We start from the raw sequence: 27,994 nt of genomic DNA on the forward strand, positions 1-27,994 counted from the left end.
TCCCTTCCTCTCTCCGCAGGTGATTCAATTTCCCCGGCACTTTCCGACTAGGTAAGGCGGGAGATGAAGAGGAGCATTATCCTGGTGCTGAATAAGATCGACCTCGCTCCGCCCTCCCTAGTGGCGGCCTGGAAACATTATTCCCAGCAGAACTTCCCTCAGCTCCACCTGCTCTGCTTCACGTCGTACCCGCGGGAGAAACCGGGCGAGACGGAGCCGAGCGCCGGTAAGTAGCGGGAGGGCCTGCGCCGTGTCTGAGTGAGAGGGTTAATTCCCCCCCACCCCACCTTCGTGACAGACACAGTGACTGACATCCAGTTTTAATAACTTCAAAAACCTTGAGCTGGTGTAAAGGTGGGGCTCTTCAGTTATTCAAGCTCGACCGGTGGGGCTGTGGTTTCCTTCACCTGTCTGTTGTGGGGTTTTAGTGTTTCAGAAGCGGAGGCGACGGAGGCGAATCAGAACAACGGCCGTGGGGCCCAAACAACTCCTGAAAACCTGCGAGACCATCAGGCGAGGAAAAGGTAAGGCTGGGAATCGGGGCAGGCCCAGGAAACGAGCTCCGGCACAAGGGACGGGAACACTCTGGACCGATACAAGTCATTTCATAATCCTCATCCAATCTTACAGCACAGAAGGAGGCCATTCGGCCTGTCATGCCTGTGCCGGCTCTTTGAAAGTTCTGTCCAGTTTAGTCCCACAACACAGCTTTTTCCCCACAACCCTGGAAATTAGTCCTCTTCAGGTAAATGTCCAATTGCCTTTGAAAGTTACTGTGGAATCTGATTCCACCACACTTTCAGGTAGTGCGATCCAGACCTGAACAACCCTCTGTGTGAAGAAATGTCTCCTCATTTCCCCGCTAGTTCTTTTGCCAATTATTTTAAATCTGTGACCTCCAGTTACCGACTCACTTACCGGAGGAAATAGTTTCTCCCGACTTGTTCTATCAAAATCCCGTTTAATTTCGAATGCCTCCAGAACCATCTCTGCTCTAAGGAGAGCGATCCCAGCTTCTCCAGTCTCTCCACATAACTGAAGTCCCTCATCCCTGGTATCATCCTGGTAAGCCTCCTCTGTATCCTCTCCAGGGTCTCAACATCCTTCCTAAAGTGTGGTGCCCAGAATTGTACACCATGATGTGCTGTCATCTTATAAACTCCGTCTGTTTCCCACTACCTCCGCAGTTCAAATCACGCTGAAGCCGCTGACTCCTTGCTGGGGTACTGAGCACAGGCGCCTGGCGCCCTCCCGTACCTTATCCAATACACTGTGAGCCGAGACTCGGAGAATGCTACTCCACAGTGGAAGCATGTTTATTTATTCCCGGGATGTGGGTGTCGCTGGCAAAGCCAGCATTTATTGCCCATCCCTGATTGCCCTCGAGAAGGTGAGGGTGAGCTGTCTCCTTGAACCGCGGCAGTCCGTGTGGTGAAGGTACTTCCACAGTGCTGTTAGGGAGTGAATTCCAGGATTTTAACCCAGCGACAATGAAGGAATGGCTGATATACTTTGAAGTCAGGATGGAGTGTGACTTGGAGGGGAACTTGGAGGTGGTGGTGTTCCCATGCGCCTGCTGCCCTTGTCCTTCTCAGTGGTAGAGGTCGCGGGTTTGGGAGGTGCTGCCGAAGAAGCCTTGGCGAGTTGCTGCAGTGTATCTTGTAGATGGTACACACTGCAGCCACGGTACGCCGGTGATGGAAGGAGTGAATGTTTACAGTGGTAGAGGGGGTGCCAATCAAGCGGGCTGCTTTGTCCTAGACCAGCCAGACCAGTTTGATGGTGTTCTTGCCCAAAATGCAAACACGTGCACTGCATAGTGAATAGGTTGTTGCTGCATTGTGTTCAAGGGCAGGAATCCAGCAGATTTTCCCCAGGCACGTCCCCCTCCCCCCAACCCCTTGGAGTGCGGAGGTCACTACGAGTGCAAAGGTCCTGACGAGATGTATCCCAGTGTGAGGCAAGGGAGGAGATTGCAGGGGCTCTGGCACAAATTTTCAGAACCTCTCTGGCCACAGGGGAGGTGCCAGAGGACTGCTAACGTAGTACCATTGTTCAAGAAGGGTAGTAGGGATAAACCAGGGAATTATAGACCAGTGAGCCGAACTTCGGTGCTGGGAAATTGTTGGCAAAAATTCTGAGGGACAGAATTAGTCTCCACTTGGAGAGGCAAGGATTAATCAAGGATAGTCAGCATGGCTTTGTCGGGGGGGGATCATGTCTTACCAATTTGATTGAATTTTTCGAGGGGGTGACTAGGTGTGTGGATGAGGGTAGTGCAGTTGATGTAGTCTACATGGACTTCAGTAAGGCTTTTGACAAAGTCCCACATGGGAGACTGGTCAAGAAGGTAAGAGCCCATGGGATCCAGGGCAATTTGGCACATTGGATCCAAAATTGACTTACTGGCAGGAGGCAGAGGGTGTTGGTCGAAGGTTGTTTTTGTGACTGGAAGCCTGTGTCCAGTGGTGAACTGCAGGGATCGGTGCTGGGTTCTTTGCTGTTTGTAGTGTACATTAATGATTTAGATATGAATGTAGGAGGTATGATCAGTAAGTTCGCAAATGACATGAAAATTGATGGTGTGGTAAATAGCGAGGAGGGAAGCCTCGGGCTACAGGACGATATAGATGGGTTGGTCAGATGGGCAGAACAGTGGCAAATGGAATTTAACCCTGAAACGTGTGAGGTGATGCATTTTGGGAGGACTAACAAGGCAAGGGAATATACAATGAATGGTAGGACCCTAGGAAGGACAGAGGATCAGAGGGACCTTGGTGTGCATGTACATAGATCCCTGAAGGCAGCAGGACAGGTAGATAAGGTGGTTAAAAGGGCATATGGGATACTTGCCTTCATTAGCCGAGGCATAGGGTATAAGAGCAGGGAGGTTATGATGGAGCTGTACAAAATGCTAGTTAGGCCACAGCTGGAATACTGTGTGCAGTTCTGGTCGCCACACTATAGGAAGGATGTGATTGCATTGGAGAGGGTGCAGAGGAGATTCACCAGGATGTTACCTGGGCTGGAGCGCTTCAGCTATGAGGAGAGACTGGACAGGCTGGGGTTGTTTTCCTTAGAGCAGAGAAGGCTGAGGGGTGACTTGATTGAGGTGTACAACATTATGAGGGGCATAGATAGGGTAGATAGAAAGGAACTTTTCCCCTTAGTAGAGGGGTCAATAACCAGGGGGCAAAGTTTCAAGATAAGGGGCAGGAGGTTTAGAGGGGATTTGAGGAAAACCATTTTCACCCAGAGGGTGGTTGGAATCTGGAACTCAGTGCCTGAAAGGGTGGTAGAGGCAGGAACCCTCACAACATTCAAGAAACATTTAGATGAGCACTTGAAACGCCATAGCATACAAGGCTACGGACCAAGTGCTGGAAAATGGGATTAGAATAGACAGGGCTTGATGGCCGGCGCGGACACGATGGGCCGAAGGGCCTCTTTCTGTGCTGTTTAAATCTATGACTCTGTAGGTCAATTGGATGTCCCGAGTGCAGTCCTGGCTGAGATTAGGCAACTCTGTCCTAAGCTTGAATTGAAGTTAAGGTTGTCTAGTCTGTGTGACTCAACCATCTGAAGCAGTCACTACGCCCCTGCTCTTTGGAACTCTCTTCCATAACCACTTGCTCCCTCTGTGTGGCCGGGTCAATGAGGGAAGAACAGTAATGAGGCCTTTCCAATTCCGGCACAGCCTGAGAATGATTCAAAAAAATTTTAAAAAATTCCCTTCAAAATAACTCCTTTTAAAGTCTATGGCCTAGAAATTCAGTTGGTTGCGCCAGCCGGTAGCACCTTAGGAGGAGTAGATGTCGGGCGCTAGGCGGCTAGCGGCTGGGCGCAGCGCGATCTGCGCCTCGCCCCAACTTCACTCAAGATTTAGCGGCGGCGCAAAGTCTTTGCGCGCGCTCAGCTGCGCGCGCAGATCATGACGTAATTTCTTCGTGCAACGCCCTTTGTGTGCCCCAAACCGGAAATTCAGTCGCGACGCCCCATTGTGCGCTTGGCGCCCCTAGCGACTGTTAGAGTGGAACGGTGCTCAGACGAAGCAGGGCGCGGGGGGCGCAAATTAAAGGGCACACCTCCTGCACTATAAAAGGCTGCCATTTCGCAGCACTCCTTCTTGAGACACGGATCTTTGCAGAGGGACCAAGGTAGAGAGCTTTTTGCTTTGGCTCACCACTCGGACCGGTACTTGTGGCTTCAGGCCACAGCTTTCCACTTGTCTTTGCCTTCATTGATATCTCATTGTTTGCCTGCATATTATGGGGGCTGCAATGGGTGTAAACGCTGGCTTTCTCAATTACATCCAAAGGGCTCACAGATGCCGTGAGAGAGTGGCAGCCCTGGCTAGACGGAAAGGGGGCAACAGGCGTCGGCAAAGGAGGCCTTACCCACCCAGGGTATACCGCCAGCAGTTCTCCTATCTCAACATGTCTGATGAGCAGTGTGTTCGGAGGCTGCGATTCCGAAGGGAGGTGGTCACAGAGATCTGCCGCCTGCTTGGCGGTGATCTGCAGCCACAGCTGAGGAGCAGGACGTCTCTGTCGGTGGCAGTGAAGGTGACGGTGGCTCTCAACTTCTATGCCACCGGCTCCTTCCAATCCGCTGCTGGGGACATTTCCAACATCTCCCAGTTCGCCGTGCATTGCTGCATCCGCCAGGTCACCAATGCCCTTTTCAAAAGGAGACGTCAGTTCATCTCCTTCTCCATGGCCCTTGCCAAGCAGCAACAGCGTGCAATGGGCTTTGCAGCATTCGTGGGCTTCCCCATGGTGCAGGGTGCCATTGACTGCACGCATGTGGCTTTGCGGGCACCTCTGGAGAATGCCGAGGATTACCGCAACCGGAAGGGCTACCATTCGCTGAACGTCCAGCTGGTGTGTGACCACAGGCAGCTCATCCTAGCTGTCAATGCCCGCTTTCCAGGCAGCAGCCACGATGCCTTCATCCTGCGCCAGACTTCTGTGGCAGACATGTTCCAGGCCCAGCCTCACCCACGAGGATGGCTTATCGAGGACAAAGGCTATCCTTTGTGTACCTGGCTGATGACCCCGCTCCATGCGCCCAGCACCCCTGCTGAAGAGGGATACAATGATAGCCATCAAGCGACTAGGAACATCATCGAACAAACAATCGGCATCCTGAAGCAACGGTTCCACTGTCTGGATCGTTCCGGTGGAGCCCTACAATATTCACCGGAGCGAGTCTCCCATTTCGTGGTCGTTTGCTGCATGCTGCACAACCTGGCTATCCGCAGGACTCAGCCACTGCCACCAGAGATTGGAGGACCACCTGAGGAGGAGGAGGAGGAGGAGGACCAGCACAGGAGGGAGGCAGAAAGTGCAAGAGCCGCCCGTCGCCGGCTTATTGAACATCGGTTCTAGGCCCCCTCTCAGGGAATGGCTTGTGCCAATGTCAGCAGATGAATGTAGCCGCTCCACAAGCCCTCAGCCGAGCAGGGCAACCAGGACTTTACAAAAAGACAATGCACAGTGCAATTTAACAACAATAATTTATTGCAAACCTCTGCCCTTCCCACATTACATCCTCATGTGGAGAAGCCTCCTCCAAAAACACAAAACTACCAGTCTCGGCCTTACAAAAAGAAAGAAAGACACCAGTCTCGGCCTTACAAAAACACAACAGGCATTTGAGCATACGTTCTACTTTTTGCCCTGCAAGGGCGATGCCTTTCGCATCCTTGCCTGGCCCCTGCCCGCCCTGCAGCTCCTCCTCAATGGGAGCCCAGTGGCTGCAGCAAGGCTGGGGGAAGGCTGCTGAGGGGCAGATGGCGTGACGGCAGATGCCCTTGGGGGTCGGCCTGCACCAGCTCTGGCCTTGGAGTGGCCGGCTGCTGACTGCTCCAACTCTGGCTGGGCGGCAGCAGTCTGTCCAGCAGCTTGTGGCAGCTGCAATGGCAGAGTGGCAGTGTCGGCTGCAGGAATGGTGCCAACCTGGCAGATCGCAGGTCGCCTGATACAGTGGCACTCGCACGGGCCAGCACTGCAGCATGCGCAGCAAACAGCTGAAGAACAGACTGCTGGGCTGCTGCTGCATGGCGGGTGCCCTGGCGATGCCTGGCTGATCCAGCGAGGGTGGCAGCAGTTAGTGCCCGTGTGGCCCTGGTCTGTGTCCGCATGACAACAGCCAGTGAATGGACGGCACGACTGAGCACTTGGCTCGAAGCCGCCTGTGCTGCTGCGAAGTCCTGTAGACTCCTGGCCTGTGCTGCTCCAAATTGCTGCACACTCCTTGACAAGGACTCAATGGAGTCAGGCATCCTTGCCACTGCAGCCATGAGCTCAGTGTGCCTGCGCTCAGCCTGGATGGCCATTTCCTCCAGGAGCCGCACCTCCTCTGCGCTGACCATCGCAGGACTGGAGGCCGCACTCACCCTCTGGGGAGAAGTCCGCTGAGCTTCCCCACCCCTCCCGCGTTGCTGCAGGCCGCTGGGCCCCGGAGCTTCACTCTCCTCTGACCCTTCCCCCCGGCTCCCCTCCAGGGAAGACGTGTCCCCTACATCGCCATGGGCTGGCGCGGCTGAGGGTGGCACTGATGGGCCGGCTTCCTCTTCCTCGTCTTCCGAAGGGCTGACAGTGGCAGGTTGAGGGCCCGCCTCCTCACCTGGCGATTCACCATCTGAAAGCAGGAAGGCACAAGAGTAGCTTTAGAGTGAGGACAGGGCGGCAGCGAGGGAGGCATGAGTGCTGCCATTCAACGCATTGGTCGGACAGTGGCAAAGGATGCTGATCTGAGGCGCAAGTGGAACGAGAGAGGTCCAAAAGGTGATGCCCTTACCATTGGTGCCCAGAACAGGGTCGGCATCTCCACTGGCGACGGGGCCAATCAGCCGGCCTGCCATAGTGCACTCCACACGCTGGTCGAGGTCGGAGAGCTCTTTGAGGTCAGGACGGCCTCCCCCGGTCTCAGTTCGGTTGCGCCGGTTGTGCGCCACCTTGGCCTGCAAGAGAAAGGACGGCCTCTAAGTACAGTGTGAAGCCCTGATCTTGTCTGCACTGCCTCCCATGGTCGAATAGCTTGTACAGTGTGTAGCCCTGATCTTGTCTGCACTGCCTCCCATGGTCGAATAGCTTGTACAGTGTGTAGCCCTGATCTTGTCTGCAATGCCTCCCATGGTCGACTGGCCCTGACAGTGTGAAGCCCTGATCTTGTCTGCACTGCCTCTCATGGTCGAATAGCTTGTACAGTGTGTAAAGTGCTGAATGTGCAAGTGATTTTCATGCCAGTCCCATAGCTGCTGGATGAGGGCTGGCCATTAGGGCTTTCAGGTCCCTTTGCCCATAAAATGAGGTGCACATGCAGGGATGAGGAGGACACTGGAAAGGGTACTCACCCTGACAACCCGAGTGAGGTCGTTGAACTTCTTCCGGCATTGCACAGGAGTCCTGGCAACCACGCTGTTGGAAGACACCCTGTTGGAGACCTCCCTCCAGGCTTTCCGGTAGGCGCTGGGCAGCGGCCTCTTGCCACCTTCTGGAAACAGAACATGGCGCCTGCGCTCCACTCCGCCAACCAGCAGCCTCAGGTCACCGTCGCTGAAGCGCTGCACTCTCTCCCTGGCCTTCTCCATAGCCCTGGGCGTTGTGCAGGTGAAGTTGAAGTGGTCAGGCCTAGGTTGAGGGCTGCAGTGTGCAGGGCGTGGCAGCCAAACAAATCGACCCTCCCCCTTTAAGAGCTGACCGGCGCCAGAGTGTCTGCCGTCAATCAAGAACTCGCCGCACCGGCGCTGCGCCCGGCCTTGGGGGTATCGCTCAGCACCGCCGGCTTAGCGCCTAAAGATAGTCGTGCATCGCCTGTTTTAGCGCAGCAGCAACCTCTTGGGGCGATGCGACTGAATATCGGCGAAGGGGGCACGACTTTGCGTCGGGCGCAAACTTTAGCGGCCGCCTGACTTTACCGCCCCAAAAGCGGCTATACTGAATTTCTAGGCCTATGTCTTTATTTCTAGGCCTATGTCTTTGACTGCGTCTTCTTCTTTCTCCCTCCCGGTCCATTGCGACTCCTGCTCCCGGCTCTCCCTCCCTCTTTAGCCCGAATCCAACGTGAGAGTTGCTCCATAAAAATCTGCCGGTCGTTTCCCAGCTGCTGCTGCTGCGTTTTGCCTCTCCCGGATTCAGCTGTTCTCTGTGTGACTCTCGTCTGACACCTGCTGGCAGAAACCGGCACCACATCAGCACCACCAGCAGAAACCCTCGCTCTTCTCATAGAATCACACAGCACAGGAGGAGGCCATTCGGTCCATTGTGTCTGGGCCCGCTCTTTGAAATAATTATCCAATTAGTCCCACACCCCTGCTGCTCTTTTCCCCCACAGCCCTGCAATTTTTTTCCTTTTCAGTGTTTATCCAATTCCCTTTTGAAAGTTGAATCTGCTTCATCCACCCTTTCAGGCAGTGCATCCCAGATTTAAACAAATCGCTACGTATGAAAAACAAATTCTCCTCATCTTGCCTTTGGATTTTTTGCGCATTACTTTAAACTGTGGCCTCTGGTTACTGACCCTCCTGTCACTGGAAACAGTTTCTCCCTGTTTACTCTATCAAAACCTCTATCAAAATAGAGGATAGGAACTTAGGAACAGGAGGGGGCCATTCAACGGGTCAAGCCTGTTCCCCATTCAGTTAAATTATGGCTCATCTGTATCTTAACTCCATTTACCCGCCTTGGTTCGTATCCCTTAATACCCTTGCTGAACAAAAATATATCAATCTCAGTTTAGAAATTTGCAATTGACCCCCAGCCTCACGAGCTTTTTGGGAGAGAGTTCCAGATTTTCACTACCCTTTGTGTGAAGAAGTGCTTCCTGACATCATCCCTAAATGGCCGAGCTCTGATTTGAAGGTTCTGCCCCCTTGGTCTGGAATCTCCCACCAGAGGAAATAGTTTCTCTCTATCTACACTATCGAATCCTTTAATCATCTTAAACACCTCACTTAGATCACCCCATGGGCCGACCATTCACCTCATTGAGTCACTTGGCTCGTTTCTGAAGATTGCAGTTTTGCCTCCCTCTCCCTCTAGATTCTGGCTGGGATTTACCCCATAGCACAGATCCAGGAGCCTTATACCTCCGTCGGTTACCTGGCCACGAGGATTCCCGTGCAGAAGCTGCTGAAGCTCAAGCACCCTAACGTGGAGGAGGACAGGCCCGGGGAGCAGGCCGAGGCCAAGTTCACGGCCTGGGACATCTGCGAAGGTAACTGGACGGCGAGATTAGCAGTGGGGGATTGTGGGTTGGGGAAAGAGGAGAAGAGGCTGTTTACTAGTTATATTTAAAATAATCAATGAGGAGAAAAGCTTTTTTTTGCCCTTGCGTCTTGTATTGATAACGAGTTCCAGGCTGGACCTGGGGTGAGAATTGATGTCTTTCTGACATAGCGTCCGTCATTTGTCTCCTTGCAGCCTGGGCAAAGAGGGGCTACAACGATAGCAAAATAATGCGGATGTTGGAAATCCGAAATAACAACAGAAAATGCTGGAAAAACTCAGCAGGCCAGGCAACATCCGCGGACAGAAATTTGAGTTGACGTTTCGGGTCGAACCCTTCTTCAAAACTGGAAAGAAAAGATAGATCGGAGGCAGGGCTGCGATCGGACAAAAGAATAAAAGAAACAAAAGAAGTAAAAAAGAGACAATAGAAGGCACTAGAAGCTAGACGAGATGGCAATAGGCTGAGATTAGGTGTAAAGTGCACTGGCAGGGCAAGAGATAGCTGCCAGGTGTGAGAGAGAAACAAAAGGAAAAGTGGGGCGGGGGGGGGGGGGGGAAAGGAGTGGAAAAATTACAAGAAAAAATGAAATAGGGGCCGAGGTTATGATGTGAAATTGTTGAACTCGATATTGAGTCCGGAAGGCTGCAGTGTGCCTAATCGGAAGATGAGGTGCTGTTCCTCGAGTTTACGTTGAACTTCCGTGGAACAATACAAGAGGCCAAGGACGGTGAGGTCCGAGTGGGACCGTTCCATTCCCACTCGGGCCGGGTGAGAGTGAGTGACTTTATCATCAACCTTTGCTCTCTCTCTGGTTACCGGGCTCTGCAGACACAGGTGGGGGAAGGGCCGGGTGTGAGTGAGTGACTTTATCATCAACCTTTGCTCTCTCTCTGGTTACCGGGCTCTGCAGACACAGGTAGGGGAAGGGCCGGGTAATACAACATAGCTGATTACCTGACCATGGTAAAGGATAACAAACTGAGAAGAACCTTGACAAGGTACAGACTTAGCGAACATAGCCTAGCGATCGAAAAAGGCAGACACAGGCAGACCAGGCTGCCAAGAGAAGACAGAATATGCTCTCACTGCAGTCAGGGAGTAGTTGAGACAGAGATGCACTTCCTCACAGCCTGTGGAAAATATCAGGGCATCAGAGAGAATTTCTATCAAAAATTCTCACAAATATGCCCTGAATTCAGAAATCTGACTGACAACCAAAAACTCCCATTCCTACTGGGGGAGGAGAGAAGCTGTGTAACACTGGCGGCACACTATGTTACAGCTTGCCATGAACAGAGGGACAACCAGTAAACTAAGACAAGAGTATATATAAACAAGGCGAAAATATATTTATAAACTCAGGGATATACCTGTTTATACACTGTATGAATGGAACCGCGTTTATGTGTTCAACCATAAATGTATTTTGATGCTTTGGCAACATAAGATGTACCTTATCATGCCAATAAAGCGATTTGTATTGTATTGTATTGTATTATTGAGTGAGTGACTTTATCATCAACCTTTGCTCTCTCTCTGGTTACCGGGCTCTGCAGACACAGGTAGAGGAAGGGCCGGGTGTGAGTGAGTGACTTTATCATCAACCTTTGCTCTCTCTCTGGTTACCGGGCTCTGCAGACACAGGTAGAGGAAGGGCCGGGTGTGAGTGAGTGACTTTATCACCAACCTTTGCTCTCTCTCTGGTTACCGGGCTCTGCAGACACAGGTAGGGGAAGGGCCGGGTGTGAGTGAGTGACTTTATCATCAACCTTTGCTCTCTCTCTGGTTACCGGACTCTGCAGACACAGGTAGGGGAAGGGCCGGGTGTCGCTCCTGTAGCGCGGCCGTGCCCGGGCACCGCCAGCTGCAGTGAGAATTGAGCACAAGAATGTGTTTCCACAGTTAGGAGGCTGCCTTCTTCCCCACACCCGATGCGCCCTCCTCCCCGGGAATTCAGCGACACTCCGCCCAGTCCGCCCACCTCTCGCTTTAAAATTGCTCGGGCCCGAAATATGACCAGAGGTGGCTCCAAACTTCAAATCCGGGCCAACATGTGGAGCAACATAACGGCACATCGCCTCCAATGCATTATATTAAATCAATACACTGCAATAAAAAGCATATCAATGTATGAAGGATGGTGAAATTAAATATTTTAACAAAACCAGGATAATTATCACAGTTTCTGACATCTTCACATCATCTGCAAAACATTTGGGATCAGAGCAATTATTTCTACACCTTTAGCGCGTGTTTCCCGGCTCCAGACAACATTAAAGTGATGCACGGAGTCAGTCGGTTTGTTTAATACGGCCCTTCACTGCACAGAAAGCAAATGTGCGGTTTGTCTCGCAACAAAAGTCTTTTTCAGGAAACCTGCAAAGTTTTAACAGGAATTTAATTCTCCGAGTATTGCCGCGAACTTGCTCGGGAAATCGCTGAGCCGAAGGTGTTCGGGAGCTCGGGAACATCGAATCTGAAAGCGGGTTGAATCAGGAAGTGCTGAGCGTGAACATGGCTTCCAGGCAGCAGCCCGAGAGTTGGACAGAGGAGGCAACTTGTCCTATTTGCCTTGAATTCTTCACCGATCCGGTTTCACTGGAGTGTGGGCACAACTTCTGCCGCTCCTGTATCACACGGTGTTGGGAAAAGGAGAGAAACTCCTGCCAGGAATGTAGAGGAGTTTCCGGAAAGAAACCTAAAGATTAATCGGGCCTTAGCCAGTCTGGCGGAGAAAGCTCGAAAAATAAACTTGAATCCGAAAGAGAAGGAAAATAAACTTCACTGTGAGGAACATCAGGAAGAACTGAAGCTGTTTTGTGAAACTGACAAGAAACTGATCTGTTACACTTGTATAGATGCGCGGGAACACAAATCCCACAACTTCATGTCGATTAAAGAAGCTGTTGAAATCTACAAGGTAAAATGGAACAGATTTTATCACCTGGTTATTTTATCACATTTCCATAGTCCAGCCTTTTGATTTTGTGATTTTTCTCTCCCAATCCCAGGATCAGCTGAAATCCTCTTTAGAATCTCTCACAGAGAAGAAATCGGCGGTTCTAGAAACGGAACTGAACCAGAAACGGCGGATTTCCGAAGTTAGGGTAAGGTCTCCCCGTGCTGATCTTCTGGGATCTCGGTTAGTTTTGTTCCCTCTATCCCGGTACATGATTATATAAGCATATGAACAACGAGAGACAGGTAAAGACCCTCTGGTCCATCCAGCCTGTCCCGCACAATTGTGATACTTTGTTTGTCACAATATAAATACCCCACCCAAAACCACGTGATCTCCTGGGAGAGGTGAAAAAACAGTTAAATAACTCAGGCCAATTTGGGGGGGGGAAATATTGGAAATTTCTTTCCGACCCATCTAGGCCATCTAAACAAGTCCAGGCTTTCACTGTGTCTCTGAGTTCCCTGCAGTACCTGCCTTCTGTAAGAGGTGATGTCCACCCCAGCCAGAAACAGGTCCAGCTCTCACTAGAAGAAATTCAGCGAATCAGCGTCCACCGCACGAGATGGCAGCCTGTTCCAGAGGTCCACTATTCTCTGGGCAAAGAACCACCTCCTGACATCTAACCTAGATCTGGCCTTATATAACTTAAAATTGTGACCCCTGGTTCGCCTAATCTATTTAATCGGAACAAACTGTCAACTGGAACACAATCTATTACCTTAATAATCTTATAAACCTTAATCAGATCACCCCAAAGTCTACACTTCTCAAAGTGTAGAGTCCCAACTCTTTTAGCATATGTTCATAACCAGGATGCTTTATACTGGGAATTAGTCCAGTGGCTCCTCCTCTGCACACTTCCCATAGCCTCAATAACACCCACCATGTGTGGAGACCAAAACTGGACACAGCATTCCAACTGAGGCTGACCAAGATTTTGTACAAGGACAAAGTAGTCTGCCTCATTGTATCGTCAATTGTCCTGTGAATTCACCACAACACCCTATTCAATCTAGCTATTGCTTCATGGCATTGCTCATGAACCTTTAGAGATCCATGCACTAGAATGCCCAGATCTTTCTTTCTCCACCTTCTTGAATGCTTTCCCCTGAAGGGTGTATGAATGTTGAGCATTCGTCCTGCCCACATGCCTAACACTGCATTTACCCAAATTAAACATCACTTGCCAATCATGAGCCCAATCTCCAAACACATCAAGATCAGCCCGATGCTGTCGAGCATCATTTACAGTCCTAACACTTGCACAGATCTCAGTATCTCCTGCAAATTTACAGATCATGCCCCCAACACCTACATCTAGATCATTTTTAAAAATAGTGAAGAACAACGGTCTGAACACCGATCCCTGCAGGACACCACTGGTGACCAGTCTCCAAACAAATCCAAATCCATCTATAACTAGTTTTGCCTACATCCTTCCAGCCAGTTCTCCATCCAACTCAATATATTTACACTAATGCCAAAGGCTTTAGTCTTATAGAGAAGCGATACCTTATAAAAAAACGTTTTGGAAGTCTAAGTAAACAATGCCTACTGGGTTTCACTCTTCCACCATCTTGGAGACTTCTTTAAAATATATAATCAAATTTGTAAGACATCACCTTTTTATGAAGCCATGTTGGGTGTCCCTAACAAGTCTCTCTCTATCCAAGCAATCATATACTGCATCCTTAATTATGCATCTTTCCTATTACTGATGTCAAATTATTGGGCCTATACTTACCCGGTACTGTCTTTTACCTTTTTTAAAGATGGGAACTACATTAGACTCCTTCCAATCTATGGGAAACATCCCAGAGTGCGGTGAGCTATTAACAATATGGGCTCAGGGCTGCACAGCACGTGTCCCATCTCCCTGACAGCCCGGCTGCTCTATCTATTTTCAGGTTCTTAATTCTATCTAAAACAATATGTTCATCTATGTTAATATTACTAGGTTTATTGTTAAAATCATCCGATTCTAATAGTCAAGCATCATCTTTGATGAACGATGCAATTGAATCCTTATTTAATATTTCTGCCATACCCAGTGAGATCTTTGTAATCTGTCCCTGAACATCCTTCAATGTCCCAATACCGTCTTTGACAATTCTCTGACTCTTCCCATAACTGAAAAAGCTTTCCTCAATACTTCCACAATTGTCTATGATTCTCTTTTCCATTATCCTTCGAGCTGATCTAACAGCAGCCTTTGTTTCTTTTAGCTGTCCCTTACACTCAACTCTGTTTAGTTCAGTATTAGATGCCTTTAATTTATAGAAACATTTTTGTTTACATCTTATTTGTCTTTGTAAATCACCAGTCAGCCACCATGGCTTTTTCTTGGGACAGTCCCTTCTTTTGACTTTGGGTACATATTTGTCTTCCACATTTTTTATCTTGTTCTTAAACATATTCCAGTTGAATTCTACATCGGTCTCATCACCACCCAGAAGGGTGGGCCAATTTATCCGTTCCAAATCGTCTGCCATGTTAGTGAACTTGGCTCTTCTGAAATCTGGTACTATTTGTAGATCCTCGGTACATTTAGTACAAACCGTATAATGTTCCATTTGGTAGGAACAGTCGAGCAGTCTGCAAAATCACATCACATCCGAGTTCGCTAAAATGCACCAGATTCTCACTGAGAAAGAGCAGCGGTTAATCCGAGATCTCAAGAGACAAGAGGGGAAGATTCTAAAAAGAATGGAGAAAAACCTTCGAGAAATTCAAGTGAATTTAAATTCTATTCAGGAGAAGCTTTCAAAGTTGCAGAAACAGATGGAGCAACAAGACGCGCTGACTTTTCTGAAGGTGAGGATTATATTGTGGGTTATTTGCAAAATAAGCGATGACAACGTTGAAATAAATGCAGCATTTGCTGAAAAATTCAAAATTGATTTAAAACGACTCTTGTCTATTCCGGGGCGGATCTGCTGTTATGACTGAACTAACCGGCTCCCACACTGTCTGCAGGATCCGGGAACGTGTTGCCGTGATCTTAATACTTAGGTTGTAATTATTTCTGTGTCCCCAAGTGGCTAATATTCTCCTGGAGCTCACATTACAATCCAGTTCCAGTTACATTGTGTGAGTGTGTGGGTGTGTCTGGTGCGGTGGGTGTGAGAGTCACTGTGTCTCTGAGTGAGACTGGTGTTCAGTTCCAGTTACATTGTGTGAGTGTGTGGGTGTGTCTGGTGCGGTGGGTGTGAGAGTCACTGTGTCTCTGAGTGAGACTGGTGTTCAGTTCCAGTTACACTGTGTGAGTGTGTGGGTGTGTCTGGAGCGGTGGGTGTGAGAGTCACTGTGTCTCTGAGTGAGACTGGTGTTCAGTTCCAGTTACATTGTGTGAGTGTGTGGGTTTGTCTGGTGCGGTGGGTGTGAGAGTCACTGTGTCTCTGAGTGAGACTGGTGTTCAGTTCCAGAACCTGACCACACAAATCAGATTTTCCAACTGCATCCTCTTTCTTTCAAGTGCTTTTAATAAAATTTGGTGGAATTTCTGCCGCCTGGTTTTCAAATAAATCTTCTTTCTAGCTGTGCGGTCCCGGCAGTGAGAATTCGGAATTCTCAGCATCTTGTCACAATGTGGGTGTAATTTCTGCTGTCCGGATATAGACGGTCAGTCTCCGTCAACTCAGATTTATGTTTTATTGGTTTCAGGAGGAAACGTGTCAGGAGAGGAGGTAGGACACACTGTTTACTGAAACTCTGCAAAATTTAGTAAAATAACTCAGCAAAGAGTTTATGGTCAATTTATAACATCAACTGTTTAATATTTACAGGACTGGTGAGGACTATTATAAACCATCATTAGCAGATGGCAAGCTGTCGATCGGAAAGTTCAACGGCCCTTTACAGTACAAAGCGTGGAGAGAAATGATAGATGCCATTAACCCCGGTAAAACTCTTATATTCCTTTTCCTGATTTATCGACCTAGACTCAAAGAGTGGTGTGGGAAAACAGGGTTTCAATCAGTACTGGGGAAAAAGGGAGCTGCTCCATAGGGGCTGGGACCAGCGTCCTGGCGAATCGAATAAATAGGGCTTTAGATAGGGATTTAAACTAAAAAAAAAAAAAGAGGGGTCAGGTGAGGGGAAATTTAGAAATCTAAAGAGAAAGGTCAGGGCAATAGAGCAGTGTAGCGATTTGGGTAAAAATAAGCAGAGTGTGACAGGAAGGGTCAGAGAGTTTAACGGTAGCACTGCAGCAGAGAATAAGGTCAAAGCAGGGAATAATGGGAACATTTTAAATTAAAGGCTCTTTATCTGAATATGTGAAGCATTCTTAACAAGATAGACGAACTAGTGGCACAAATAGAGATAAATGGGTTTGATCTAATAGCCATTACAGAGACGTGGTTGCAAGGTGGCCAAAGTTGGGAACTAAATGTTCCAGGGTACCTGATGTTTCTAAAAGACAGGCAGAATGGAAAAGGATGGGGAGTAGCCCTGATAATAAAAGATGACAATAGGACAGTAGTGAGAAAGGATTGTGGGTCGGAAGATCAGGAAGTAGAATCAGTATGGGTAGAGATAAGGAATAACACGGGACAGAAAACACTGGTAGAAGTAGTATATAGGTCCTCTAACAGTAGCTATACCGTTGGACAGAATATTAATCAAGAAATAGTAGGATCTTGCAACAAAGGTAATGCAATAATCTTGGGGGACTTTAATCTCCACAGAGACTGGACAAATCAAATTGGCGAAGGTAGTCTGGAAGACAAGTTCATGGAATGCATTCTGGACAGTTTCCTTGAACAATATGTCATGGAACCAACCAGGGAACAGGTTACTTTAGATCTTGTATTGTGTAATGAGACAGGGTTAATTAGCAATCTCATAGTAAAGGATCCTCTGGGGCAGAGTGATCACAATATGATAGGCAAGTCACTCTCAAAATTAAGGTGAAATTCTATGTCCAAAACTAGAATCTTAAGCTTAAATAAAGCCAAAGGGCGAGTTGGCTAAGGTAGATTGGAAAAATTGATTAAAAGGTATGGTGGTAGATAAGCAGTGGCTAGCATTTAAAGAAATATTTCATAATTCTCAACAAAAATACATTCCATTGAGAAACAAAAACTCCATGGGAAAAGTGATCCAACCGTGGCTAACTAAAGAAGTTAAGGATAGCATTAGATTAAAAGAAGAAGCTTATGATGTTCCAAAGAATAATAGTAAGCTTGAGGATTGGAAAAGTTTCAGAAACCAGTAAGGTTGACCAAAAAATTGATAAAAAGGGAAAAAATAGAATGAGAGCAAACTAGCAAGAAATATTAAAGTAGGTTGTAAGAGCTTCCACAAGTATGTAAAAAGGAAGAGAGTAGCAAATGTAAACGTTGGTCCCTCAGAGGCTGAGACAGGATAAATTATTATGGGGAATGAGGAAATAGCAGAAATGTTAAACAAATATTTTGTATCTGTCTTCACAGTAGAAGACACAAAAAGCATACCAGAAATGGTGGGGAACCAAAGAGGGTGAGGAATTTAACGTAATTAATATAAGTAGAGATAAAGTACTAGAGAAACTAATGGGAATAAGAGCCAACAAATCCCCTGGACCTGACGGCCTACATCCTAGGATACTAAAAGAGGTGGCTGAAGAGATAGTGGATGCATTGGTTTTGATCTTCCAAAATTGCCTAGATTCTAGAATGGTCCTAGTGAATTGGAAGGTCGCAAATGTAACACCGCTATTCAAGAAAGGAGGGAGAGAAAAAACAGGGAACTACAGGCCAGTTACCTTGACATCAGTTGTCGGGAAAATGTTGGAATCCAGGAAGAGGTATCTGGGCACTTAGAAAATCATAACATGATTAAGCAGAGTAAACATGGTTTTATGAATAGGAAATCGTGTTTGACAAATTTATTAGAGTTTTTTGAGGATGTAATTAGCAGGGTAGATAAAGGGGAACCAGTGGATGTAATATATTTAGATTTCCAAAAGGCATTCGATAAGGTGCCACATAAAAGGTTATTACACAAGATTAGGGCTCATGGGGTTGGGGGTAATGTGATAGCATGGATAGAGGATTGGTTAATGGACAGAAAACAGAGAGTAGGGATAAACGGGTCTTTTTCAGGTTGGCATGCTATAACTAGAGGTGTCCTGCAAGGATCAGTGTTGGGGCCTCAGCTATTTACAATCTATATTAATGACCTAGATGAAGGGAGCGAGTATAATTTATCCAAGTTTGCTGATGATACAAAGCTGGTGGGACAGAAAGCTGTGTGAAGAACACAACGCGTCTGCAAAGGGATATAGATAGACTAAGTGAGTGGGCAGTAAGGTGGCATATGGAGTATAATGTAGGGACATGTGAGGTTATTCATTTTGATAGGAAGGTTAGAAAAACAGAATATTTTTTAAATGGTGAGAAACTTTCAAATGTTGGTGTTGAGAGAGATTTGGGTGTCCTCCAACAAGAAACACAGAAAGCTACCATGCAGGTAGAGCAAGCAATAAGAAAGGCAAATGGCATGTTGGCCTTTATTGCAAAGGGGTTGGAGTATAAGAGTAAGGAAGCCTTACTACAATTGTACAGCGCATTGGTGAGACCACACCTGGAGTACTGGGCACAGTTTTGGTCTCCTTATCTAAGGAAGGATATACTTCCCTTGGAGGCGGTGCAATGAAGGTTCACTAGATTGATTCCTGGGATGAGAGGGCTGTCCTATAATGAGAGATTGTGTGGAATGGGCCTATACTCTCTGGAATTTAGAAAAATGAAATGTGATCTCATTGAAACATACAAGATTCTGAAGGGGATTCACAGGGTAGATGCTGAGTGGATGTTTCCCCTGGCTGGAGTGTCCAGAACTAGGGAGCATCGTCTCAGGATAAGGGGTAGGCCATTTAAGACCGAGATTAGGAGGAATTTCTTCACTCAGTGGGTTTTGAATCTTTGGAATTCTCTGCCCCAGAGGGCCGTGGATGCTGAGTCTTTGAGTATATTCAAGGCTGAGATAGAATGATTTTTGGACTCTAGGGGAATGAAGGGATATGGAGATCGGGCGGGAAAGTGGAGTTGAGGTCGATGATCAGCCATGATCTTATTGAATGGCGGAGCATGCTCGAGGGGCCGTATGGCCTATTCCTGCACTTATTCCTTATGTTCTTATGAGAGGAGAATAAACCAGCTCCCAGACCAGAGATTAAATTATCACTGATGTCCATGTCTAGTCAGGAGGGCAGGACCTTGGCCAATATTTTACAGCCAGCATTAAGGAGGGTGAATGATGACCATTTTGGGATAACCTTACATTTCTTATGTGTTGACATGATTGTGATGAATTTCAGAGTACCTGGTTCAGTGTCTCCAGTACAGGGTTTAGGAGGTTCAGCCGGAGGGGAGAAAGCTCCGGGATTGTGGCCTTGTAAAACTTGGCAGGGTGGGCATCAGTTGGTGTGGTTTTTCCAGATTGGAGCTCAGTGTTTGAGATTGGGGTCCAGAGTGACCATGTGCAATAGATCAGTCAAGCATTTTCCACCTTAAGGTATATGTGAGGAGATGATCTTCACCTGGAGGTAGGCAGGAACTCTGAGACATGTGGGAGGGAACGTGTGAGGCTCCGAGGACTGAGTGGAGTTTAATTGGTGCAAGTCCTGTTTACCTCCTATCACAACAGGGTAGGCGGGATAGACGGGATGCTTCAGGGAGGAGTAGCCGATCCTGGAGTGTGTCTGGTGTCGGTTCAAGTAGAAGGTGAATTCCTTCTCTTTGGGGTGTGGGCCCGCCATACATCCTCTAGGCCCAGGACACTACTTTGATCTCGGATTATTCAGGCTGCTTGTCCCCGTGTCCTGTGTCCGCTGGGAGCTTGTCCTGTTTGGCGTGAAGAGCACAGTCTGGGTCTCCACTCCTGGTTCCTGTGTTGTCCATAGGTGGGGCGAGTGTGAGGAATGCTGAAGCGGGGACTCCTCATTCAGGACACTGAACTGAAGCATCACTTTGGTTTGTCCTCTTAATTAATTTTCATTCGGATGGAGCGGCCTCCTTCTCCAGGAATGTGTGTCTCCAGAGTAATGGGGAGGTTGCTGGTGATTAGTGTGACTGTCCTCTGCTCTTGGCTGAGGAGAAGGCGGCCAGCATTTGTCCCACCCACTCACTCATAAACCTGGTGTGTTCTGAGGGCGATGAGGAGGGTCTCCTGTAGAAATGCCGCTTCCACCTGTCCTGTTATGTCGATCAGTTTAGGTTTGGCTGATTGTGTGTTGGAGTCTATTGAGATTTATGGATATCAGGATGTCAGTTTTTTTTATAAACTTAGTTTCCCTCCTCCTCTGGGTTCTCTCTTCTCCTCTGCAGCAGTTCCCATTCTTTTGCTTCTTTTCCCTTCCCTTCTCTCTTTCCTTCCGGTGTCTGTACCTTTCCCCGCTCTTCCGTTTGGAAGCCCCACCGTAGCCTCTGGCGCCGATTCCTTGTGTGTTTCTGAAGGTCCCTGGGTCACTCTGCAGCCGCTGAGAACAGCAGGGGACCGGGGGGCCGCAGAGTTCCTGGTCAGATCGCAGTGGGCAGCAGAGGTCAGAGCGACCCCAGGAGCGTAAACTCCCGGGTCAGAGCAGATTCCAATAACAGAACCTGGAGCCCTTTAAATACACCGCAGTCCCCGGGAATCCCCCGAATGGCCACTTTAAAAAGGGAAAGTGTTTGAATAAATCACAGCAACAAACTAAACCGCTCACTGTGTTATTGTAACTTTCCCCCAGCTCCAGCCTCTCTGACTCTGGATCCGAACACAGCGAATCCCTGGCTCATCGTGTCTGTGGACCGGACCAGTGTGAGAGACGGAGGCACATGGCAGGAGCTCCCTGACACCCCGGAGAGGTTTGATTTCTGGCCCTTTGCCCTGGGATCGGAGTCATTCACATCAGGGAGACACTACTGGGACGATAGCAAAATACATTACTGGGAGGTGGAGGTGGGGAACAAGACACGGTGGCGCCTGGGAGTGGCCCGAGAGTCTGTCAAAAGGAAAAAGAGAGAATCACAATGAAAGGGAACATTGAACCGACACCTGAGGCCGGATACTGGACTGTGGGGCTGGAACCGGGAATTGGCTATTTTGCCGGCACCTCCCCCTCTGATACCCCCCTCACCCCGAGTGGGGATCCCCGGAAGATCGGGGTGTTCCTGGACTATGAGGGTGGACAGGTGTCATTTTACAATGCGGACAACATGTCCCATCTGCATACCTTCACCCACACTTTCACTGAGAGACTCTTTCCCTTCTTCTGTCCGGGACTGAGTGAGGGTGGGAAAAACTCCGCCCCGCTGACAATCTGCGGGGTGAAGGGTCACTAGCAGCTCCATCCCATAATTTCACACCGCCTACCTGCCTCCTGCCAGCTGCAAACTGATGGGCGTCGGTCTCAGTCACAGGTGGTGCGGATGGTCCCAATGTCACCTGAGGTCAGGGCGGGCAAACCGAGTGACAATCTCTTGTTGGTGAGATTTGTTTGTTTAATCGGTGCAGTGGAACAAACTCGTGGCAACTGCTCCAGAGACTCCTGTAAAATTAAATTTAAAAACCTCAAAAACATCGAGAATCATCGGGGCCCAGAGACAGCGAGAATTTAAACATGGGCAGAAATACACCAAGGGAACCACAGACTCAAGATGGGAAGAAAAGGTAAAGAGGGGCAGGAGAGAGGAACTAGGGTGAGATAGAACACCAGTGGGAAGTACATGACAAAGAGGACCATCCGAGACACGGCAAATTAAATAATACCCGAGGGAAGGAAAAAGTAAAAGTGGACACTAGATAAGAAGTAAAATCAAAAAGGAACAAAGGGTTTTAAAATCAGTTAAACTAAAAAAGGGAAAGATTTGCATTTATATAGCGCCTTTCACGCCCTCAGGACGTGCAAAAGCACTTTACAGCCATTGAAGTAGTTTTGAAGTGTAGTCGCTGTTGTAATGTAGGAAAGGGGGCAATGGGAGAAATATAAGAAAGGGAAACTGCCGAGAGAAGGTTGATGAAGATGCACACCATGAGATGTGTTTGTTGTGGGATGGTCACAAATGAGGGAGCCCAGATACAATAGAGGGAGGAAGAGATGTGAAAACTGTGTGTTAATCAGTAACCTTACAGTAAGACTTATGGCCTTAGAGAGCAAGGAACATGAACTTACAATGTAGAGTAATAAGGAGCTGAGAGCACAGCAGAGTGAGCTGGTAATGGAGTGAGCTGGGGACAGAGTGAGGACATGGACAATGGGAATTTGGTGGGAGTGGGAATTCGATGTAGAGGGGGTAGGATCTGCTATGTACATTATCCAAGGGACAAAATGTTATTTTTTAACTCAAGATTAAAACTCTGAAGTTGCACAGGAAAGGATTACTTTGTACATTGTGGAAATGTGAGATTTTGCCTCCAAGCCCCAGATTCGAGAGAGTTTAAACTGCGAGCTGCTCAATGCACTCAAGGTTGTCGTCACCAGCCTTAATAAGCAACTAGCCATGCATGAAAATATTGGGGAGGGAGAAGCTTTGATAGATGAGGCATTAGAGAAGACCATACTGGGGGTCAGAGTAGTAGAGGAGACCCCAGTACCTAGAGGAGGAGCGGGGGCCTCTGTTACATAGGAGGGCCAGAAATCATGGTCGGGTAGAAGAAAGTTAATGGAGGAATTTCAAGTGTGGTATTTCCTGAAATACTACCCGTACCACGTGCTAGTGAGGAGACGGAGGGTAATTAGGCAGACCAACTTGGGCTTTGGTGTAAGGAATCAGTGTTTCCGTTCCTCAAACAGTGGGACACACAGAATCATAGACAGGGGAGGTCAGTCGACCCATCGTGCCTGTGCCGGCTCTTTGGTAGAGTTATCCAATTAGTCCCACTACCCTGCTCTTTCCCCATCGCCCCTTAATGTATTTCCATTAAAGTATTTATACAATTCCCTTTTAAAAGTTACTGTTGAATCTGATTCCACCACCCTTTCAGACAGTGCTTTCCAGAATACGATAACTCGATGCATAATTCTTTTCCCCTCATATCACCTCTGGTTCTTTAGCCAATCACCTTAAATCTGTGTCCTCTGGTTACCGACCCTTCTGCCACTGGAAACAGTTTCTCCTTATTTACCCTATGAAAACCGTTCATGATTTTGAACACCTCTATCAAATCTCCTCTTAACCTTCTCTGCTCCAAGGAGAACAACACCAGCTTCTCCAGTCTCTCCACATAACTGAAGTCCTTCATCCCTGGTACCATTCTAGTAAATCTCTTCTGCAGCCTCTGCAAGGTCTTGACAGCCTTCCTAAAGTGTGGTGCCCAGAATTGAACACAGTGCTCCAGCTGAGGCCTAACCAGTGTTTTATAAAGGTTTAGCACAACTTCCTTGCTTCTGTGCTCTATGCCTGTATTAATAAAACCAAGGATCCCGTATGGTTTTACAACAGCCTTCTCAACTTGTCCTGCCACCTTCAAGGATTTATTTACACACACCCCAGGTCTTTGTGTTGCTGCAGCCCCTTTATAATTGTAGCATTTAGTTTGTATTGCCTCTCCTTATTCTTCCCACCAAAATCTATCATTCACTCTTCTCTGAGTTAATCTTCATCTGTCCTTGTTCACCAGTCTGTCTATGTCATCCTGAAGCCTGTTTCTATCCTTCTCATTGCTTTCCACATTTCCAAGTTTTGTGCTATCTGGAAACATTGAAATTATACCCCGTATACCCAGGTCTAGGTCATTAATATATAAGAGCCTTACATTTGTCAAAACCCTCCTTTTTCTGTTTCATTTTAATCTCTATATTAAGTCATCCAGGGACCGAAGGTATGGTTGCTAAATTTGCTGATGACACAAAGATAGGTAGGAAAGTAAATTGGGAAGAGGACAAAAGGAGGCTACAAAGGGATATAGATAGGGTAAGTGAGTGGGCAAAGACCTGGCAAATGGAGTATAATGTGGGAAAATGGGAAATTGTCCATTTTGGCAGGAAGAATAAAAAAGAAGCACATTATCTAAATGGTGAGAGATTGCAGAGCTCTGAGATGCAGAGGGATCTGGATGTCCTAGTGCATGAATCGCAAAATGTCAGTATGCAGGTACAGCAAGTAATTAGGAGAGCTAATAGAATGTTATCCTTTATTGTGAGGGGAATTGAATACAAAAGTAGGGAGGTTATGCTCCAGTTATACAGGGCATTGGTGAGACCACAGCTGGAGTACTGTATACAGTAGTGGTCTCCTTATTTAAGGAAGGATGTAAATCCATTGGAAGCAGTTCAGAGAAGGTTTACTAGACTAATACCAGGAATGGGCAGGTTGTCTTATGAGGAAAGGTTGGACAGGCTAGGCTTGTATCCACTGGAGTTTAGAAGAGTAAGAGGTGACTTGATTGAAACATATTAGATCCTGAGGGGTCTGGACAGGGTGGATGTGGAGAGGATGTTTCCGCTTGTGCGAGAATCTAGAACTAGGGGTCACTCTTTAAAAATAAGGGGTTGCCCATTTAAGACAGAGGTGAGGAGAATGTTTTTCACAGAGGGTCGTGAGTCTTTGTAACTCTCTTCCTTTCAGAGGGCGGTGGAAGCAGAGTCTTTGAATATTTTTAAGGCAGAGGTAGATAGATTCTTGATAAGCAAGGGGGTGAAAGGTTATCGGGGGTAGGCGGGAATGTGGAGTAATCAGATCAGCCATGATCTTATTGAATGGCGGAGCAGGCTCGAGGGGCCAAGTGGCCTACTCCTGCTCCTAATTCGTATGTTCGTATAAGCTCTAGCTTTAGAGGCCCTTCCTTTCCGCCTTGTGGGAATCTGTCTACTCTGTACCTGAACCACCTCCTCTTTGAAGGTCTCCGATTGGTCAGTTACTGTTTTGCCTACCAATGTTTGATTCCAATCCACCTGGGCCAGATCCCTTTTAAACTCACTAAAATTAGCCCTCCTCCAGTTAGGTATTTTTAGGCTTGATTGTTTGTTGTTCTTTTCCATAACTATTCTAAACCTGTTCATATTATGAACAATATTCCCCAAATGCCGCCCCCGCCCCACCCCCACCGCACTGAAACATGCTTCACTTGCCCCACTTCATTCCCCAGAACTAGATCCAGCACTGCTACCTTCCTCATTGGGCTGGAAATACATTCATCTAGAAAGATCTCTTGTACACGTTTCAGGAAATCCTCCCCCTCTTTGCCCTTTACACTGTTACTATCCCAATCTATATTAGGAAAATTGAATTCCCCTATTATCATTACTCTATATTTCTTGTATCCATCTGTAATTTGCCTGAAAATATGCTCCTCTGTCTCCTTTCCACTACTTTGTGGCCTATCATATACACCCACTAGCCAGTAATATTAAGTTCCCAATCCTCCCCTTCTTTCACCCAGGTCTCTGTTATTGCCACTATTTCATAGTCCCAGGATAGAAATGCTTAAAATGATGAAAGGATGGGACAGGGTAGGTAGAAGCAGACGGTTTGCAGTGGTTGAGGGGTCAAGAACAAGGGGCGATAGATCAAAGATTAATGTAATAGATTTAGAACAGGGAGCAGGAGAAACCTCTTTACACAGAGAGTCATGAGGCTGTGGAATTCACTTGCAGGGTTAGTGGCTGAGACAGAAACTACGTCAACATTCAAGGTTCGACTGGAGAGAGAGAGAGGAAGAAAAAGGTGTTGAAGGGATATGGGAACAGGACGGTTAAATGTGAATAGAATTATTGGTTTTGGTGGAGGGTAAATGCTGACATGGACTGATTTTGTCAACTGGTTTGAAAAGATGTTCACCGTATATTTTTCTCAAATTACTAATAAACTGACTACTGTACCCCAATATAAATCACATTTTTAACATTTATTTTCTGTAAATCAAAATCGGGTTATTCACAGTCATATCCCCTGTAACTGGAGCAAACAGCATTTCTGGTAACAACAATTCGTTCTCAAGTGCCTCAAAGGGTGCATTTCAAAAGTGAATTTATTTGAACAGGAATTTTAAATCTTGCACTCCTATCATAGAAACATAACATAGAAGATAGGAGCAGGAGTAGGCCATTCGGCCCTTCGAGCCTGCTCCGCCATTCAATGAGATCATGGCTGATCATCCAAATTCAGTACCCTGTCCCTGCCTTCTCCCCATATCCCTTGATCCCTTTAGCCTCAAGAAATATATCCAACTCTTTCTTGAATATATTTAATGAACTGGCCTCCACCGCCCTCTGTGGCAGAGAATTCCACAGGTTCACCACTCTCTGGGTGAAGAAGTTCCTCCTCATTTCAGTCCTAAATGGCTTACCCCTTATCCTTAGACTATGACCCCTGGTTCTGGACTCCCCGGCCATCATAATCATCCTTCCTGCATCTAGTCTATCCAGACCTGACAGAATTTTATAGGTTTCGATGAGATCCCCTCTCAATCTTCTAAACTCCAGTGAGTATAAGCCCAATCGACACAATCTCTCCTCATACGTCATTCCTGCCATCCCAGGTATCAGCCTGGTGAATCTTCGCTGCACTCCCTCCATGGCAAGAACGTCCTTCCTCAGGTAAGGTGACCAAAACTGCACACAATACTCAAGGTGCGGTCTCACCAAGTCCCTGTACAACTGTAGCAAGACACCCTTGTTCCTGTACTCGAACCCTCTTGCTACGAAGGCCAACATACCATTTGCCTTCTTAACCGCCTGCTGCACCTGCATGCTTACCTTCAGCGACTGGTGCACAAGGACACCCAGGTCTCTTTGCACTTCCCCTTCTCCCAATCTATTGCCATTCAAATAATAATCTGCCTTCCTGTTTTTGCCACCAAAGTGGATAACCTCACATTTATCCACATTATAGTGCATTTGCCATGTTTCTGCCCAATCACCCAACCTGTCCAAATCATACTGGAGTTTCACGACATCCTCCTCACAGCTTACCCTCCCACCCAGCTTTGTGTCGTCTGCAAATTTGGAGATATTACATCCAATTCCCTCGTCCAGATCATTAATAAATATTGTGAATAGCTGGGGTCCTAGGACCGATCCTTGCGGTACCCCACTAGTCACTGCCTGCCACTCGGAAAACGACCCGTTTATTCCAACTCTTTGCTTTCTGTCCGCCAACCAGTTCTCTATCCAAGTCAATACCTTGCCCCCAATCCCATTTGCCTTAATTTTGCATGCTAATCTCTTATGTGGGACCTTATCGAAAGCCTTCTGAAAGTCCAAATACATCACATCCACTGGTTCTCCCTTATCTATTTTACCAGTTACATCTTCAAAAAATTCCAGTAGATTAGTCAAGCATGATTTACCTTTTGTAAATCCATGTTGAATTTGTCCGATCCTGTCACTGTTTTCCAAGTGCTCTGCTATTACATCTTTTATAATAGACTCCAGCATTTTCCCCACTACCGATGTCAGGCTTACTGGTCTATAATTCCCCGCTTTTTCTCTACCACCTTTTTGAATAGTGTCACTGGAAAACAGTTAATGTGTTCTCTTTGAATGGATATAGGAAAAATATATTATGCATATATACATGGTAGAATTTACACAAATATATACAGCTTTCCAAACACTATAGAAGACAAAGCAGTCCGATTGATCAGCAGCCAATTCACCACATTCAACATCCACTCCCTCCCCCACCTTCAACATCCTCTCCCTCGCCCACCTTCAACATCCCCTCCCTCCCCCACCTTCAACATCCCCTCCCTCCCCCACCTTCAACATCCCCCTCCCTCCCCCACCTTCAACATCCCCTCCCTCCCCCACCTTCAACATCACCTCCCCCACCTTCAGCATCCCCTCCCTCCCCCACCTTCAACATCCCCTCCCTCCCCCACCTTCAA

General features: G+C 47.5%; 1 protein-coding gene and 1 pseudogene across 2 annotated transcripts in view; both read left to right on the forward strand.

Annotated features, from left to right (window-relative positions):
- LOC147095880 (guanine nucleotide-binding protein-like 1) overlaps positions 1 to 361 on the forward strand; it is a 176,426-nt gene extending 176,065 nt beyond the window's left edge. The window contains exon 6 of the mRNA XM_085973734.1: positions 20 to 361. Coding sequence (XP_085829860.1) covers positions 20 to 55 — 36 coding nt within the window. The 3' untranslated portion in view covers positions 56 to 361. The remainder of the gene's footprint in view (positions 1 to 19) is intronic.
- Positions 64 to 27,994, forward strand: LOC147095886 (uncharacterized; annotated as a pseudogene). Its single transcript, XR_015074578.1, has 8 exons — positions 64 to 226; positions 429 to 524; positions 9,073 to 9,222; positions 12,096 to 12,157; positions 12,249 to 12,344; positions 15,863 to 15,885; positions 15,979 to 16,100; positions 20,913 to 27,994. The product of XR_015074578.1 is annotated as an uncharacterized LOC147095886 (transcript).

This window comes from Somniosus microcephalus, unplaced genomic scaffold (genome assembly GCF_052327205.1).
Source record: "Somniosus microcephalus isolate GS21.2 unplaced genomic scaffold, FLI_Smic_1.0 unresolved_chr1, whole genome shotgun sequence".
Taxonomy (NCBI): domain Eukaryota; kingdom Metazoa; phylum Chordata; class Chondrichthyes; order Squaliformes; family Somniosidae; genus Somniosus; species Somniosus microcephalus.